Raw genomic sequence first — 14,679 nt, forward strand, 5'->3', positions numbered from 1 at the left:
CACAAGGCGCTCCAGAATTGTTCCCCGATATCTTTCTCATGGAGGCATGGGCTGACATAAGTCTTAGCTGTGTGGGAGGCCAACCTATTCAGCAGAAATATGGTTTCCTGAACATGCCAGTTTCCACCCTCTGACAACCACTAAGCTAAATTTATCAGAGCACTGTGGTCAGAACTACAGAACTGCGGAGCTGACCGGAGGGAAATTTGGTCAGATATAACTATCACGGTTAATATTAAAAATATTTTTTAAAAGTAAATGCATATACTGATGCATCACATAGATGAATCACATGCTGAGCCAATATTCAAATGTATGATTCATGACCACTCTCGATTTAGTTTGATATGTTTCCAATTTTATAATGACTTTTATTTTGCTTCTGCATCTTGGAACACTAATAGAGTCAGTTAAAATCCCTTTCTAATGCAAAATTACAGAAATATTTAAGTCATCGTTTCTCAAATAATGGACATAAAATTATGATTCCCAAACATAAAGAATCTGGATTAGATTAAACATTTTATTAACATACTAGAATTTAAACTGTATAAATGTAAAATGAATTCATAGTTATAATTATCAATCTCTTTCTACATCAACAGAAATGACAGAAGGCAATATGTAATTATGGTTTACTTATGTATGGATTGCAGTTTCAAAATAAATTTACTTTCTAAATGTAATTGTTTTAATAAGAGTTATTCTGTGATGAGTTATTAATTCATATTGCATTTACTACAGTATCATGACACCCTTCCAGATTTTATAACAAGTCTTTAGGCAAAGAGTTACAATCACTATTGATCCTGCATTGTGTTTAAGTTTTCAAGGAGCTACATAATTTTTCCATGTCTTCTGCTGCTACACCATAGAGGGGATTTGGAAAAGAAGTGGCATTCACATTTTCATTAAACGGATACTAAAAGAAAAAAAAAAAGAAATTTAATATCCAAGTGATTCAATTATTTTTTTAAATGCACATACAAATGGCTATAGATTCATTATAGAAATAACATATTAAAGAAAACTATAAAATCTCGAAACATTTTTAGACCAGACTTTCAGCTAAATAAAGTTAGCATAGATCCACCAAAACAATTGCCTACTATGTGCCCCTGATCAAGTAATTTAACCTACTTCTGCATCTGTTTCCACCTTTTTCCCTTGTCTCAAGAGCCCTTGCTTCAATATACATTTAACATTATATTAGGCAATCTGTGTACAATAGTGTAATTGCAGTGGGTCACTACTTTTGGTACACGGCATTGTAATTTCCTTTTATTCATGGAAATGGTTATAATTTCCTTGATTGAAAAATTATGAGAAAATAGGTAATATGAACCTTTCCTTCAGGAAAGGATTTCAGTAATTCTAAGCATTTTCTTCAGCATCTGCCCAGACTGAAACTTACTGCTTTAGTGTAGGGTGTACCAAGTAGCTATGAAGAGCAACACTACTGGAATTGTTATTATGAGGTCCTTGCCAACAAATTCAGCCCCAGTCATCTCTCTCAGATTTCCAGAGGTGCTAACAGTACAAGTAGGAGTAAGCCATTGACTTTAAGTGACATTTTCCCCTTTCCTCTGCAAATGAATTTCCTTTTCTAGTCCAACCCACATCCTAGAAATATATTATTACATACCTCATGCCATGGAGAAACACTGATTTGAACAGCAGATGAGATGGCATACCTAGGAGACTATGAAAAGAAAAAAACTGCTTCAGAATATTTTTAGTGAGCTGAAAAGAATATATTCTGCCATGTGGTGCCTGTGTAACACACGCTATGGATCCAAAATTATGAGGCAGCATTATGAGCAAGAGTAGAGCTATGCTATGCCCACATGACTTTTGTGTTCAGGAAGGTTCAGGAGAACTGTTCTTTATGAAGCTCAGAGACTCCCACAAGGGCATAACTTGTGAGTATTCCGCTGGAGACAACAGCTTTTGCTCACATTCTGTCATCTCTTTTGATTGATGATACACCATTCAGATTTAAGTCTCATCAGACTTGGAGAAAACTCATAATGCCTGTTTTCTTTTAAAAAGAGAAATTAACGTAAACCTGTTTTTTCCCAGTTTTAGAGAAAATAGAGGAAGTTCTGGTACATGGCTGGACTTCAATCACGATGCCTGGGGCTGTCTTCCATGAAAATGTCTCTCCTGACTCTGTGCTTCTGTTTTTCAACTTGCTATTAAATGAAGCCTGTCAGGAATCTATTTTAACTAAAATAAAAATGTCCTGATGAATTGGACATGATTGTGATGGGAATATTTCCAACTTGGAGCTCTCACAAACTCCAACCTATAAGTGAATTCATTTGATCTAATGTCTCTAAAATCAGGTGTAAGGACCTTTTTACAGAAAGTAAATGGCATGTCAGAGTTAATCCTATTCAAAGCTGCAGTGGAATCTTATATTATTGACTGTGCAAAGGACAATCTTTATTTTCTATTTCAAATCAAGCCTAGCTCTTTCAATGCTAATAAGGGTAGTATCAAAATGAGGGCAGGAAGGATATTTTAAAATTTTTTCGTGGTTTTTTTTCTTCCAAGGTTCTTCATCTTTTTTTTTAAATTATAAACAAAATATCAGATATACTTTCATTTAATCAATAATTTATTCCTTGTTAAGTTTAGGACATGATTTTTACTTATCATTCTAATTTGAGAATTAAATCTTGCCTTTAATTCTTTTCTCTATAATATGTTCACTTTTAAATGCATATTTTATGCAAAAGTTTCTTTGTTACTCTATCAGTTTCTTAATTCTGATCGAGAAAGGGTACTAGGGCAATGTGTGGCAAATTGCTTGTTTAATGTCAAGGTGAATTTTACAGTGATGGAAATTGTGATGTATGTTTAAGGTACTGGGGAGGGCTAAAAACTCCTTTATTAAAGTTAAGTGAGTGTGCAAAGGCAACTTGGTTGCCAAATCATGCATTTTATGTTTTTATTGTTGTTGATGTGTTTCTTTTGTTGTGTGTTTGCTTTGTTGGATGGTTTTTCTTGATTTTGTTTGTTTGTTTATTTTCCAGGTACAAAAGGAGACGAGTCCCAGCGAGTTTATTCTTATCTAAGTGGGGGTAAATATTTAATCCAAAATACTTTTTTTCCTCCAAATCTTCAGCCTATAGTCATGATAATTATAAACACTGAGAGGTTGTCAAAACTGAGCTGACTTCAAGTATTACTGTGTGGTTTTGAAAATGCATTGGAACTGATCTGAGTATTGAGTTAATTTCTAATTGTCACTTCTTAAATAGCATTCTCTCAGGGATTACATTCTTTTAATGGAATACTGTTTGAGGACTTCCTCAAATACGTTTTTCTGAACAGCTTACCTTTACTTTCCCAGATGATCTAAGGTCTTTGTACAAAGGATTGGCAAATGAAGAAATAGCACTTTTCTGCACTTTCCTTGGGAAGTCAAACAAGAAAAAAAAAAGGAACAAAAACACCATATGACACAGGTCATCAAAGAACCAAACAGATTAAAATTCAAAAGACTTGAGTCCAAAAAAATTGGAGGCTATATATATTTACAACTGAGCTCTACTGAAATTAATGAAATTAAACCAATATTCTGGATAAATAATGTCTAGGCTAAAATAAAAATTTTTCATACGTTGCTTCAAAAAATATATATGCTTCTGGATGTGCATAGAACTATTTAGTATTTATAAAATGCAGGTATGGTGCTATACATTAAATCAAACATGAGATTACTTTAAAAGTTGCATTCCTATAATTTCTTTGCATGGAATGAGATCATGTTCTTCCTGTATTTTGCTATCACACTGACAATTCAGTGATTAACATGGTCTTAGGCTCCAAGTTCAAGAGCACCTTAGTTATTTAATTGGTATAAGTACTCCACTTTTCCAATTAATTGGGAAAGAACGTGCATTTTGGGTCAAAATCATCAGCATCTGTTTTAAAGCTATACAAGCTTTTTCCACCCATATATTTTTCTACAAAGACAGGAACAAATAATCACTTGAGGTATTGAAATACAAATTTTTCACTAATTAATACAATGCCTTAAACAATTTATAATAGAGTATTAGGAGAAATTTTGCTATTTATGAATCTCATGTCCATTACCTCATCTGGAGATTTAAAGTTGATAGAGGTCTTCATGTGCCCCATTTCTTTCTGGAAGCACTTATGACCTGTGCAGTTAATCAGATTTATTCTGCAAAAGCAGAATGGGCATGGAACATGCTGCCTAGATCTAATTTTTTTTCCCTAATAGATGACTAGTTGTTAATATTCCACCTTGCTTGAAATCACAGAATCATGGACTCATTAATGTTGGAAGAGAACTGTAAGATCACTGAGTCCAACCTTTGACTGATCACCACCTCTTCAGCTGGACTAAGTGCCATGTCCAGCCCCTTCCACCTCCAGGTTTGGTGACTCCACCTCCATTGGCACTCTGTTCCAATGCTTAACAACCCTTTTGATGAATAAATTCTTCCTGATGTCCAGCCTGAAGTTCCCTAGCACAGCTTGAGGCCATGTCCTCTTGTCCTGGCACTCATTCCTTGGAGAAGGGACTCACCCTCTCCTGGCCACAGTCTCCTGCCTCAGGCAGTTATAGAGAGCAGTAAGGTCTCCCCCGACCTTTCTTTTCTTTTTGCAGGCAAAACACTTCCTGCTCCCTCAGTTGCTCCTCATAGGAATTAATTTCTACACCCTTCACCAGCTTTGTTGCTCCGGACTCTCTCCAGCGCCTCAATGTCTTTGTTATAGTGAGATGCCCAGAATCATCAAAGCTGTTCCAATACTACATAAAAAGCAACGGATGTATTAGTTAAAATTACTGAAGAATGAAGCAGAAGCTTATCTTTGCTTCTGAAGTGATGCATGTATTTCTTTGGGGTTTTATCCACAGTCTTTGTGCCTTGTGTACATAAAAATCTGCATGGACAGTATTCTAAGACAAAAATTTTCCCTAAAGCTTCCCATCAGCCTTGATGATGGAGAAATAAATTTTGTTGTGTGTTTCTGTGTGTGTTTCTGTTCCAAAGCTGCTCCTGCAGGTGGTTGAAGCTATGTCTCCCTAGAATCTGATAGACAGGCTCTGTGTTTCTGGGGTAGGCAGGACTGAGGGGACAAGAGCAGCCACAGGAGCACAGTCCACAGAGATGTTGGGAAGGGAAGCTGTTCCTCAGTGGGAACCACAGAGGAGACACATTGAATAATTTCTGTCACAAATAGCTAAAACCAGAATGGCTGAATGGGAGGAAGACACAAGTTAAGGCACAGAAATATTCTACCTTATGAATTAAATCAGTGCAAGAAACTAAGTTTGAATTTTATACTAAACCAGACATGTCTCCCTAAAATATTTCACAAGACTGTCAGAAAATAATTGCTTCTAATGCCAGTCTCATAATTTGTTTTGATTACCTGACACAACAATGGGGAGAGCTGAATATTTGAACCTGTTAATTTTTTCATTTGATCTAATCTTAACTGTAATAAATAATGATATTCTGACTCATTTAGTTTGCTTAGTGAAGCAGTGAAAGATTATTTATATGCCTACTAAGTGTATATTTTCATCCCAGTCCTCCTGAATGAAGTCCAGAAAATGTGTACAAAATTTATTTTTTACTCTAAATATGAAAGCATGGTTCACAAAATATAAGGCCAGAAGCAAACTAAGATGAGAAGTTTTGAAGGAGTTTGGCTCTGCTTCTAAACTAGTGCCCAAAGGGCCACACTTGCATGCCTTAATTTTGGTGCCTCATTGAGACCTCACAAACCAACTGTATGGCCTAAAAGCATGATATGAAATTAAAAAAATCACTTCTCTTTAGAGTCAGTTGAGACACTTCCAGAGGGCAACACAGGTCACACAATTCTCAGTGTGAACCACCCTTACTGTGCCAGTAGCAAACGGTAAGGACAGGGATTGGTCTGATTCTCTTTCATCACTCCTTTAAACTGGAGCAGTTTGTGCAGGACACATGCACAGCTTACTGGGGCAAGAGCATGCTGAGCTCTTGGGTCTGTCCTGAGGGCAGGAGGGTGCTGAACACAGATCTCCAGCTTCCTCTGCAAGGAGGAGAACTAACCAGAAGGACACTGGGCCAAACTGTGGGCACCTAACAGAGTGCTGGCCAAGTTCTTCAACAACACATTTTTGGTTGCTGTGCTGAAATCAGTCCTGTCTATGTCTCAAACAATAAAATTGAGTCCAGCAGATTTCAGGTGTCTTCCCCCTGTAGATCTAAATCATGAAAAGCATATGTATTGGTCACTGAATCTTAGGGATTATGGGAATTTTATGGTCCAAAAGATGAGCACTGCTTGAATTTATGCACCATAAACTTAGGTGGAAAATGAAATTTCTCAATTTCACTCCTGCTCTTACGAACATTTTTGTCAAAATTCAAAAGCCACCTTGAATATACTACCTTATATAACTTATTCTACACATACATACACCATATATAAACACAGATTCATACATATGATATATGTAGATACATGTAGATTAATACATAGATATGTGTTCATTCATACAAACTTATATATATGGTTATCCCTGTTTGTGAATGTAGCAAGCAATACTTTCTAAAGGATATCAATAGATGGCCTTAAAATTTCTAAAATATTTTCAAATTGCTTAAAAGGCCTTAAAGAATTTGTAAGAGAAAGTTTAATCACATGTTTGCACAAGTGCTATAATCTATCAATTTGATGAGGTAGCAACTGCAGTAAAAAAAGTAAAAAAAAGTAAAAAAAAAAAGTAAAAAAATACTCAAATATGTGTGTAAGGTAGTGTAGAGAGAACTGGGTTTTCTAACATAACCAGAAATGCCACAATAAGAATGGAGAGAATTAATCATCTTAGGCTGAGGTAACATTAGGCATAGCTTTACAAGTTCATCTGCATTCCTTAGTAGCAAAAACTACTGATTGTCAGAGGTTTCTCCACTACAATTTCACAAAGACAGGAAGAAGTTTTATGCTCCACAAAAAATCCACCAGCATATAAACAGTCTGCTGTGTAACATCATTCTTGTTAATGAAAATTAAAGTATCTAGATTTCTTTTTTTTTTTGGATGCAAGAGCTCATAATTTTGTACTTTCTTTCATACAGAACACAGATTCTTATGAAATACAATGCTGGAGGAATGCTTGTCATCTGATCCATAACAACAATGACAAAGTCCTAGTCGACCAAAGATTTAATTACAATAAGGCTACTAATTAAAATAATCCCTTAAAAGAATTTTTATAGGTGTGCTAAAGCTGCAGTTCTTAAGAGAAACTAAAACTCAAGATCTTAATTTCCAAAGCATGTCTAAAATCTTTTCAACTAAATTTAGGTTTGCTGAAGTAAGCTATATTTTGCACATCCTATAAAAGGAGGCATGATGCAAGGAGAGAAGACTTTCCAGAAGCTGCATCTAAAATAATATACAGACCACTCGGATGTTTGATTCAACTGTTAATATGCTGTAGGGGTTTCCTAAGTCTGTACTTTGTATCTTTTGGGTCTCTTTGGGGAAGTAATTTTTTTTTTTTTAAATCACTCTTTTGCAACTTTCATCTTCGTGATCTTGAAGGCTGCAGACTGCAGAGACTGGTTGTGCCTCAGTGTGTTTCCTTCTGTTTCTGTGCAGTCCTTCCTATGTGTGGTGATCATCAGATGTAACATTTCAGAAAAACTGAAAACTTCTGAGAACAGAAGTTTACCCTACAGAGGAATCAATGGATTTGGATAGCAGCATTGGACTAGTACAACAATTCCCAACCAACATTTATGGCTAATGCTTCCAAATTTTGGTTTACTCTTTCCCATAAAACTGCGCATTTTTCTCCCATTATACATGAACTGTATTTGTCTCTGTTCCAGTTCACAAGCTGAAAACCATTCACTAAATGTCATTATGCTGTCATTCTGTTTATCTCTTTGGGATATAGGAACAGAGGCACAGCCAGCAATGACCTCTGGCAGCCCCTCCGATCTGTTTGGAGAGATTCCCTTGGAATATACCACCCATTCCTTCACACCACACCTCCAGAAGGGTATGGTCTGACTGCAGAAAGTCTGGCAACAGAAACTGGGAATCATCATAATTATAAGTAAGCCTTAACTGTGGAGAAAGACTAAAGCACTGAGCTTGTTTACCCTGAAGAAAGCAGCCTGTAAGGAGGCATGACAACTGCCTTCAAGAACAGAAAAAGCTTCCTGCAAGGAGGAAGGGAATGATCTGTTATTGCCCATGGTGAATAGATATGAACTTAAATGATAAACAGACATATCAGCAGTTGGAATATAACTTTCTAACAGCAAACTTCTTTCTACCCAAGGTACCAATATAGCCTGAGGATGCCATCAAATTCATGTTGCTGGAGGTTTTTAAATGTGAACTCAGGAGTGATACATTTGAGTCTGTGATGTGGCAGGATGAAAAATGGCCTCTGTGGGCCCTTTCTTTCCATGATTTTCTATCATTTTAAAATCCTTTCTCCTAAGACCCCAGTTTTTCACTCTTTTCCTTGTGTGGCAAGATACATTGTTATATGCTTTGGAAAATTTAATGTTCTGTGTTCATTAAGATTGACAGAACTGATAATAGCTGTGGTGCATTGGCCTTGCAGTGGATGGCACAGTTCAGGAACAGGAAAGAAACAACCTGAATTTATCCAGGGATGTTGACTGATTTGGAGACAGTAGTAAAAAGGCATAACTTGGCTGGACAGAAAGTCACTTACTTTTCATACTCTCACATTTCAAATTACAATGAAGCGTTAGAAGGCAGCTGCAAAAAAATGGAAGCTAAAATGAAGCTTTGGTCAACAAGGACAGATGCCACTGATGGAATGGAGCAACTGGCAGCCTTCCCTTCTGGATTAGGGAACATCATGTCTGTAGTGCAAACAGGAATGAGAGAAACTCACAAGCTTCTCTGATTTGGGGCTTCTATACAAAGGTTTCACATATCCCCAGCTGGGGACTGGGAAGTATCTGACATATCTGAATGCTGTCATGGCAATGAAGTATGCTGCTGCCAAGCCATGGAAAGCTGCTTTTATCCATTAGGAAGTAAACTTACATGATGAATTCCAGTAACTCCCACTCAGTAACAGGAGTGATTAAAGCCTGCAGATCAGAAACTAAATTCTGCAAAGGAGAAGGAGATAGAGAAGGGGAAGTAGAGCATCCATTCTGGTTTGAAGGAAAGGGGAAAAGCACTATTATTGTTTCCAGAGAAGAAGAGGGACAAATGTGACTTAGGTTCTCACTGCTGTTAGTGACAAATTTTTAGCTGGCAATCACCTAAGGGATACTCAGCCTATCCCTACTGCCTCTTACCTGGTTTTCTGATGAAAAAAAAAGAATTGTATTGGACTCTTAAGCTTCTCCAGCTCTTGTGCACATTCCTGTACTATATTCCCTGAGACTTAGATGGACCTACACAACATTTTAAGGGAGCTAACACCTACAACTCCTAATGTTCTCCTTTGGAGAACCATCTGCCAGTGCCTGCATGGGTGGGTCTATACAGTAAAGCAACAGGACACTAACAGAAATTACATAAAAATAGCAAGCAAAAGAATTTATCAAAAAGTAGTAAATGTGGCCTCAAGCATGTGAAAGCTTCTCTAGAGTGACTCCAGTGCCTAATGACTTTATGAAAACAACATGGCTCAGGAGGGCTAAAAGCAGACAGAAGTGAAAACCAACTGTAGGTAACTATAATTTATGTGCCAGTAAAATCCTCTCATTCATCAAATCCCTTGAAAAAAATCAGGAGTAAAATCTCATGCCTCTGTGTGGTGCTGTCACATTGTACATTTTACAGACTTCTGCAAACACAAGTCACTTCTTATTATAAAGCTTTATCCTAATGATCCAAACCTCAGTACATTAACATTGGCTGCATTTTGACTTGTCAGTTCTGATTACTGATTAAGCAGTTCAGGAATAACTTGCCTTAATTTGCTTCTATGTTTCCAGCTGTGATTTTTGTATACCAAATCATGGTAGGCACTAGGTAGTTGAAGAGGAAGAACCTGGATCAACTTATCTTCTCAAATTCAAAATTTCAGATTTCACTGTTTTCACAATTTCAAACAAATTGCCATTTATTAGCTAAATTTTTTTCTTAGGAAGATGCCTAAAAAAGCATTTTGACTTACATATTAAGTAGACTGTGACTGAAAACAAGGAAAATAAAAAATATTTTTTAATAATTATTAATGTGGGCAAAATGATTTGACAATCTCAGTTTATAATAGATAAAATTGGTAGTCACAAAAATTTCCATCATCATAACTTACCTTTCTGGAAGCTTTAATGAAAACAATCAAGACCAGAATAAGCTTTGTTTTGTAAGCTTGTCTAATCCTCTCTTTCACAGCTCTGGTTCTCTACATATCAGGGCTGTGGGATATTCTTAGAGCCATACTAAGAAGATGCTCATTCATCCCTGTTTTATACCTAATAGGACCATATTGCTTAGCATCATATTGCAACAGGGTAGAAAAAAGACTACTTTTTTTGGTAGAATAAGTAATTATAAGAAAAGAAAAAATTATTCCTTAAATATAGATTTATGGGTAAAAGAGATGTGAATGGCAGTGCAGTAACCTTTGAGTAGACATTTATGAAAGAAAAACATAGAGGGAGTGTTGAATGAGAGCACAGAAGTAGTAGTGGAGGAAACGAGAATATTTTTTGAATTAAAACACTATCAAACATGTTTTGAGAAATTAAACTCTTTTTTCAAAGATAAATATTGAAATGACAAAAATAAAAATGCAGCGGCTCTTACAATAGAGGTAATCTTGCACTTCTGAAGTGCTTTGCCATATGTGTGCCTTGGCAGGTTCTATTAATGTGAATGAATTAAATCTTAAAGCCCTGTGAAATCAGATAAGGAAATGTTATTCCTGCTTTCAAGAAGAGGAAGATGTAAGGAAAGCAGGTGAAGCTGTGCACTCAATTAACAGAAGCACAACCAATAAAGGTTTCTGCTTCAACATTTTGTTCTGTGTCCACAGACAGCTCTACCTGTCAGGGGAGCATGCAGACAGGAGACGTGTCAGCAGCAATAATGTCAGGACAGCAGTCTGCACAGTTTAGTAGATACTTTGGGAGATAACAACATCCCCAAAGAGAGGGAAGTCTATAGCAGAGAACAAGTTTAAAGGAAAAGAGACAGCTTTGAAGATGAATTCTGGAGAGGAAAATGAAGGGTGAGGAAAATCTAACAGCACAAAAATGGACAAGGAAATGTGCAACAGGAATTGCTGAAAGGGAGGAAGGGACAGTGCTGGGTACTTGCTGGCAGAGAAGGATCTAGCAGAATAAGTTGAGAGGTAGGCAGAGAAACAATACAGAGGTTAGAGTAAAATAAACAAGGAGGAGAGAAAAAGCAGAGATTATCGAAGGAGAGAAAAAACAGATTATCAGAGGGATGGCAGGAAGGGCTTGTAAATATATCTGTGAAATACTGAATTGTCAGTTGAAGGCATATCCTAAAAGCCTCTAAATTTTATAATTTAAGAATACGCATACAATGCCACAATCAAAACATTCTATGCAATCAAGCCATTGCTCATTGTTTCCAGACTGGGGCCCACTAAGGTCAGCTTTTGTTGCAAAGTTATGTTCTCTGCTTAGTGTTTTGTATGAAGGCAGACTGTAGGGAAATTCAAAACTGAAACCAATGAGCCTGGGCAGCTGGCCATTGCTCTGTGCCACATTTGTGTCTGCTATATGCAAAATAAAAGTTTTACTTACATTTCTGGCACTTTCTTCTTCGAAAGAAAATACAAGGCAGCAACTGTAATTTTAATCAGTAAGAAGCCAATACCCAATCCAATCCAAATATCTGCAAAATCAGAGCAATCAAAGACAGAAATAAGTAAAATGAAAGACTCAAAGGATGAATTGAAAGGCATTACTTTCTCTTTACAGACCTACCATTTTGGAGGGGACTTGAAGTTGGAGGCTGAAGAGGCTTAGCACTTATGTGGCAACGATTTCCTTTCCATCCTTTTCCACATCTGTAATAAAACAAGAATTTTTGAAGAAAGGAGGAGAAAGGATCATAAACAGTGATGAGCACGCAGGAAAGGCCAAAGTTTTGAGCACTTTTGCCAGTGACTAAAGCTTATCCAGGAATCACAAAGAGCAGCATCAAAGTTAATATAATGGAATCTAAGTGAGAAATACACAAAGAAAATTAAGAGAGAAAAAAATAAAATTAAGTTCAAAGATTAGAATTGGCTTCCTTTTCCATAATGCCATGATATTGTTCTCTCACAGCAAAAGAAACGTGACCAGTTTCCATGTATCCCCCATGTGAGGGTTAAATACATATCTGAGTTGAGGGACTGGGACCCTAATATAGAGAAAGACACACAATTAGAATATGAGAAAAATCTTTTTCTCCTGTCATCTAATTTTTTCTCTTGTTTTTCTAATTGATTTTTTTTTTTGTAAAAATGGTACTTCTCCAACAAATGCCTTGTCAAAACCAAAGCTTCACTTGAATGCAGCCGTGTAAAATTATTCCAAAGTTTCTGTTTGGTAAAATTCAGTCTTGATTTGAAGTGACCAAAATATAAAATATCTGACACAAGATTTGCTGTTTTGATTTACACTTGCTGCTTAATGGTTAATCAAATTCAATAAAAAGGACTATATCATTTGTTACTTTAATTTGCCTCAATTAAGCTTTTGTCTACCTGCTTTTATTGTGGCCTTCTGTCTCCATGAGAATGAAGGGACCCTGCACACCTAGGTGAGACACATGCAATTTGGGGAATTTCAAAATAGCTGCAGCATAAAGGGTTGTTAGGGGGAGGCCCACACACTGGCATCTAAATTTCAGGCACCCCACATGGTGTTTGAACCCCATCCTGAGTGTACTGATGGAATGACTTCTACCAGCTTTCCAATTATATGCATGGCTGTTGATTTATGAGCTTCAGAAATTTTAAACATTTTTTTAGAAATGTGTATCGGGAAGAAGTGATAGTAGTAGTAGTAGTAGTAGTAGTAGTAGTAGTAGTAGTCCAGTTTCAGTCCTAGTAATGTCAAATGCATGGAAAATTCTTTTCACCTCTTATTCTTTCTTTACAGTTTCATAAACTATTAATGTGGGCTGGAATGCACATTGAGATGCTTGCTAACTCTAACATCACATTTTTTTTCCATAGTCACCACTTTTTAAAATGTAATTTTGAAATTTTAGTTGCCTCTCCTTAAATATATAGCATGAAACCTTACATATACGCAATTAAATATTTTTATTAAGCTTCTTTAATTTGAACATGTGAGAGAGGACTTCATGCCATTTGCCATAGTTTAGCACAAGGTACTGCCCACATGCCTTGCCCTAGCAGCTGCACACTGAGGCATTTCAGAGGGACAGGAATGCTTCATTTTCCCAGAAAATGACTTAGGAGTGCTGGATGGAGGAAGAGGAAGGGTGGGGTGACAGAGAAGCAAGAATCTGTAGCTGCAATGATAACTAGAATCCTTAAAGGATCAAGGCATGTCAGAAACCAGATTGATATCCCAGTTTCAGACATGACAGGAAGGTGACTTCACCAAAGACCAAAAGAGACTGATGCACAATTTATTGCAATTCAGTCTATGGTTAAAAAATTCTGGGCAGAGACTATGCCAGAAAGGAAGTACCAGCTCTACTCAAATACAGTGGGCAGAGGGAGATTTTATTTAACCCATTTACACCACAGATGGGTTTTCTGTGGTTAAAGGGTTACCTTATTCAAGGTTACTAATTCATAAACTAACAAATCCTAGCTTTAGAAATTAGAGCCAGTAGTATATTCTGACATGCTAAGTCTAAAGAAAAAATGGTATTTCAGCTGACAGCTCTGAAATGGCTGAGCTGGAAACCCGTTGTATTCAGTGACTGAAAATACCTGGTCTCTTCAATCCTCCTTCTTCTTCAGCATACTACAAAAAATCGTGTTATTCATGAGCTGCTCTTTTATGCAGACTGATGATCTTATAAAAATGTCAAATTGCAGCTGGGCTGACACCAAGCTCTGTGGATCCATGTAGAAACATTGCAATCTGCTGGTAATCACCCATCAAAAGACTTTTCTGATTGCTCTCAATTGTATAATTCTCTTTCTCCCTGTTTGCCAGATATTCTGTTGAACTAGATATGCTTTTAACCAAAATTGGCCTCTTTCTTGTCACTGCAGGACTTACTTGGCTGTAAAAGAAAGAATAAGAACACAGATTTGCAGCTGTGCCCAAGCACTACTCAGAGTGGCAAGGAGAGGTGCCATTTGCTGGTTTGGAGGCATCAGGACATACCTCAGAGCTGCAAAGAGGCAGTTCATAAAGCAGGTGTGGTACTGGTAGGACTGTAGGAAAGTTCTACTATACAGAAATATCTAAATATACCTTCATATGCTGTGCTTCCATTTATTGATGGAGTATTATTTCCCCGTATTCATGCTATGTTTGAATTGTGGATAAAAAAGTTAAGCATCTTTTAGTTTATCTTCCTATAAACATAGGTTTTGTGATCAACTATTAACTCCCTTGGCTTGGCCATTCATTCCTCTTCAAATCTCTGAATGCTACATGACACCACTTAGGAATCTGATGTCAGACTATCAAGGTGTAATTTTAGCCAGTGAAATGATTTTCC

General features: G+C 36.7%; 1 protein-coding gene across 1 annotated transcript in view; it reads right to left on the minus strand.

Moving 5' to 3' along the window:
• Window positions 1–782: 782 nt before the first annotated feature.
• MALRD1 (MAM and LDL receptor class A domain containing 1) overlaps window positions 783–14,679 on the minus strand; it is a 233,828-nt gene continuing 219,931 nt past the window's right edge. The window contains exons 37-41 of the mRNA XM_059477538.1: window positions 11,964–12,046; window positions 11,781–11,871; window positions 3,348–3,423; window positions 1,646–1,702; window positions 783–922 (exon numbers count right to left, since the gene is read on the minus strand). Of these exons, the coding sequence (XP_059333521.1) occupies window positions 821–922; window positions 1,646–1,702; window positions 3,348–3,423; window positions 11,781–11,871; window positions 11,964–12,046 (409 nt within the window). The 3' untranslated portion in view covers window positions 783–820. The remainder of the gene's footprint in view (window positions 923–1,645; window positions 1,703–3,347; window positions 3,424–11,780; window positions 11,872–11,963; window positions 12,047–14,679) is intronic.

Source organism: Ammospiza nelsoni, chromosome 1 (genome assembly GCF_027579445.1).
Source record: "Ammospiza nelsoni isolate bAmmNel1 chromosome 1, bAmmNel1.pri, whole genome shotgun sequence".
In the NCBI taxonomy this organism is placed as follows: Eukaryota; Metazoa; Chordata; class Aves; order Passeriformes; family Passerellidae; genus Ammospiza; species Ammospiza nelsoni.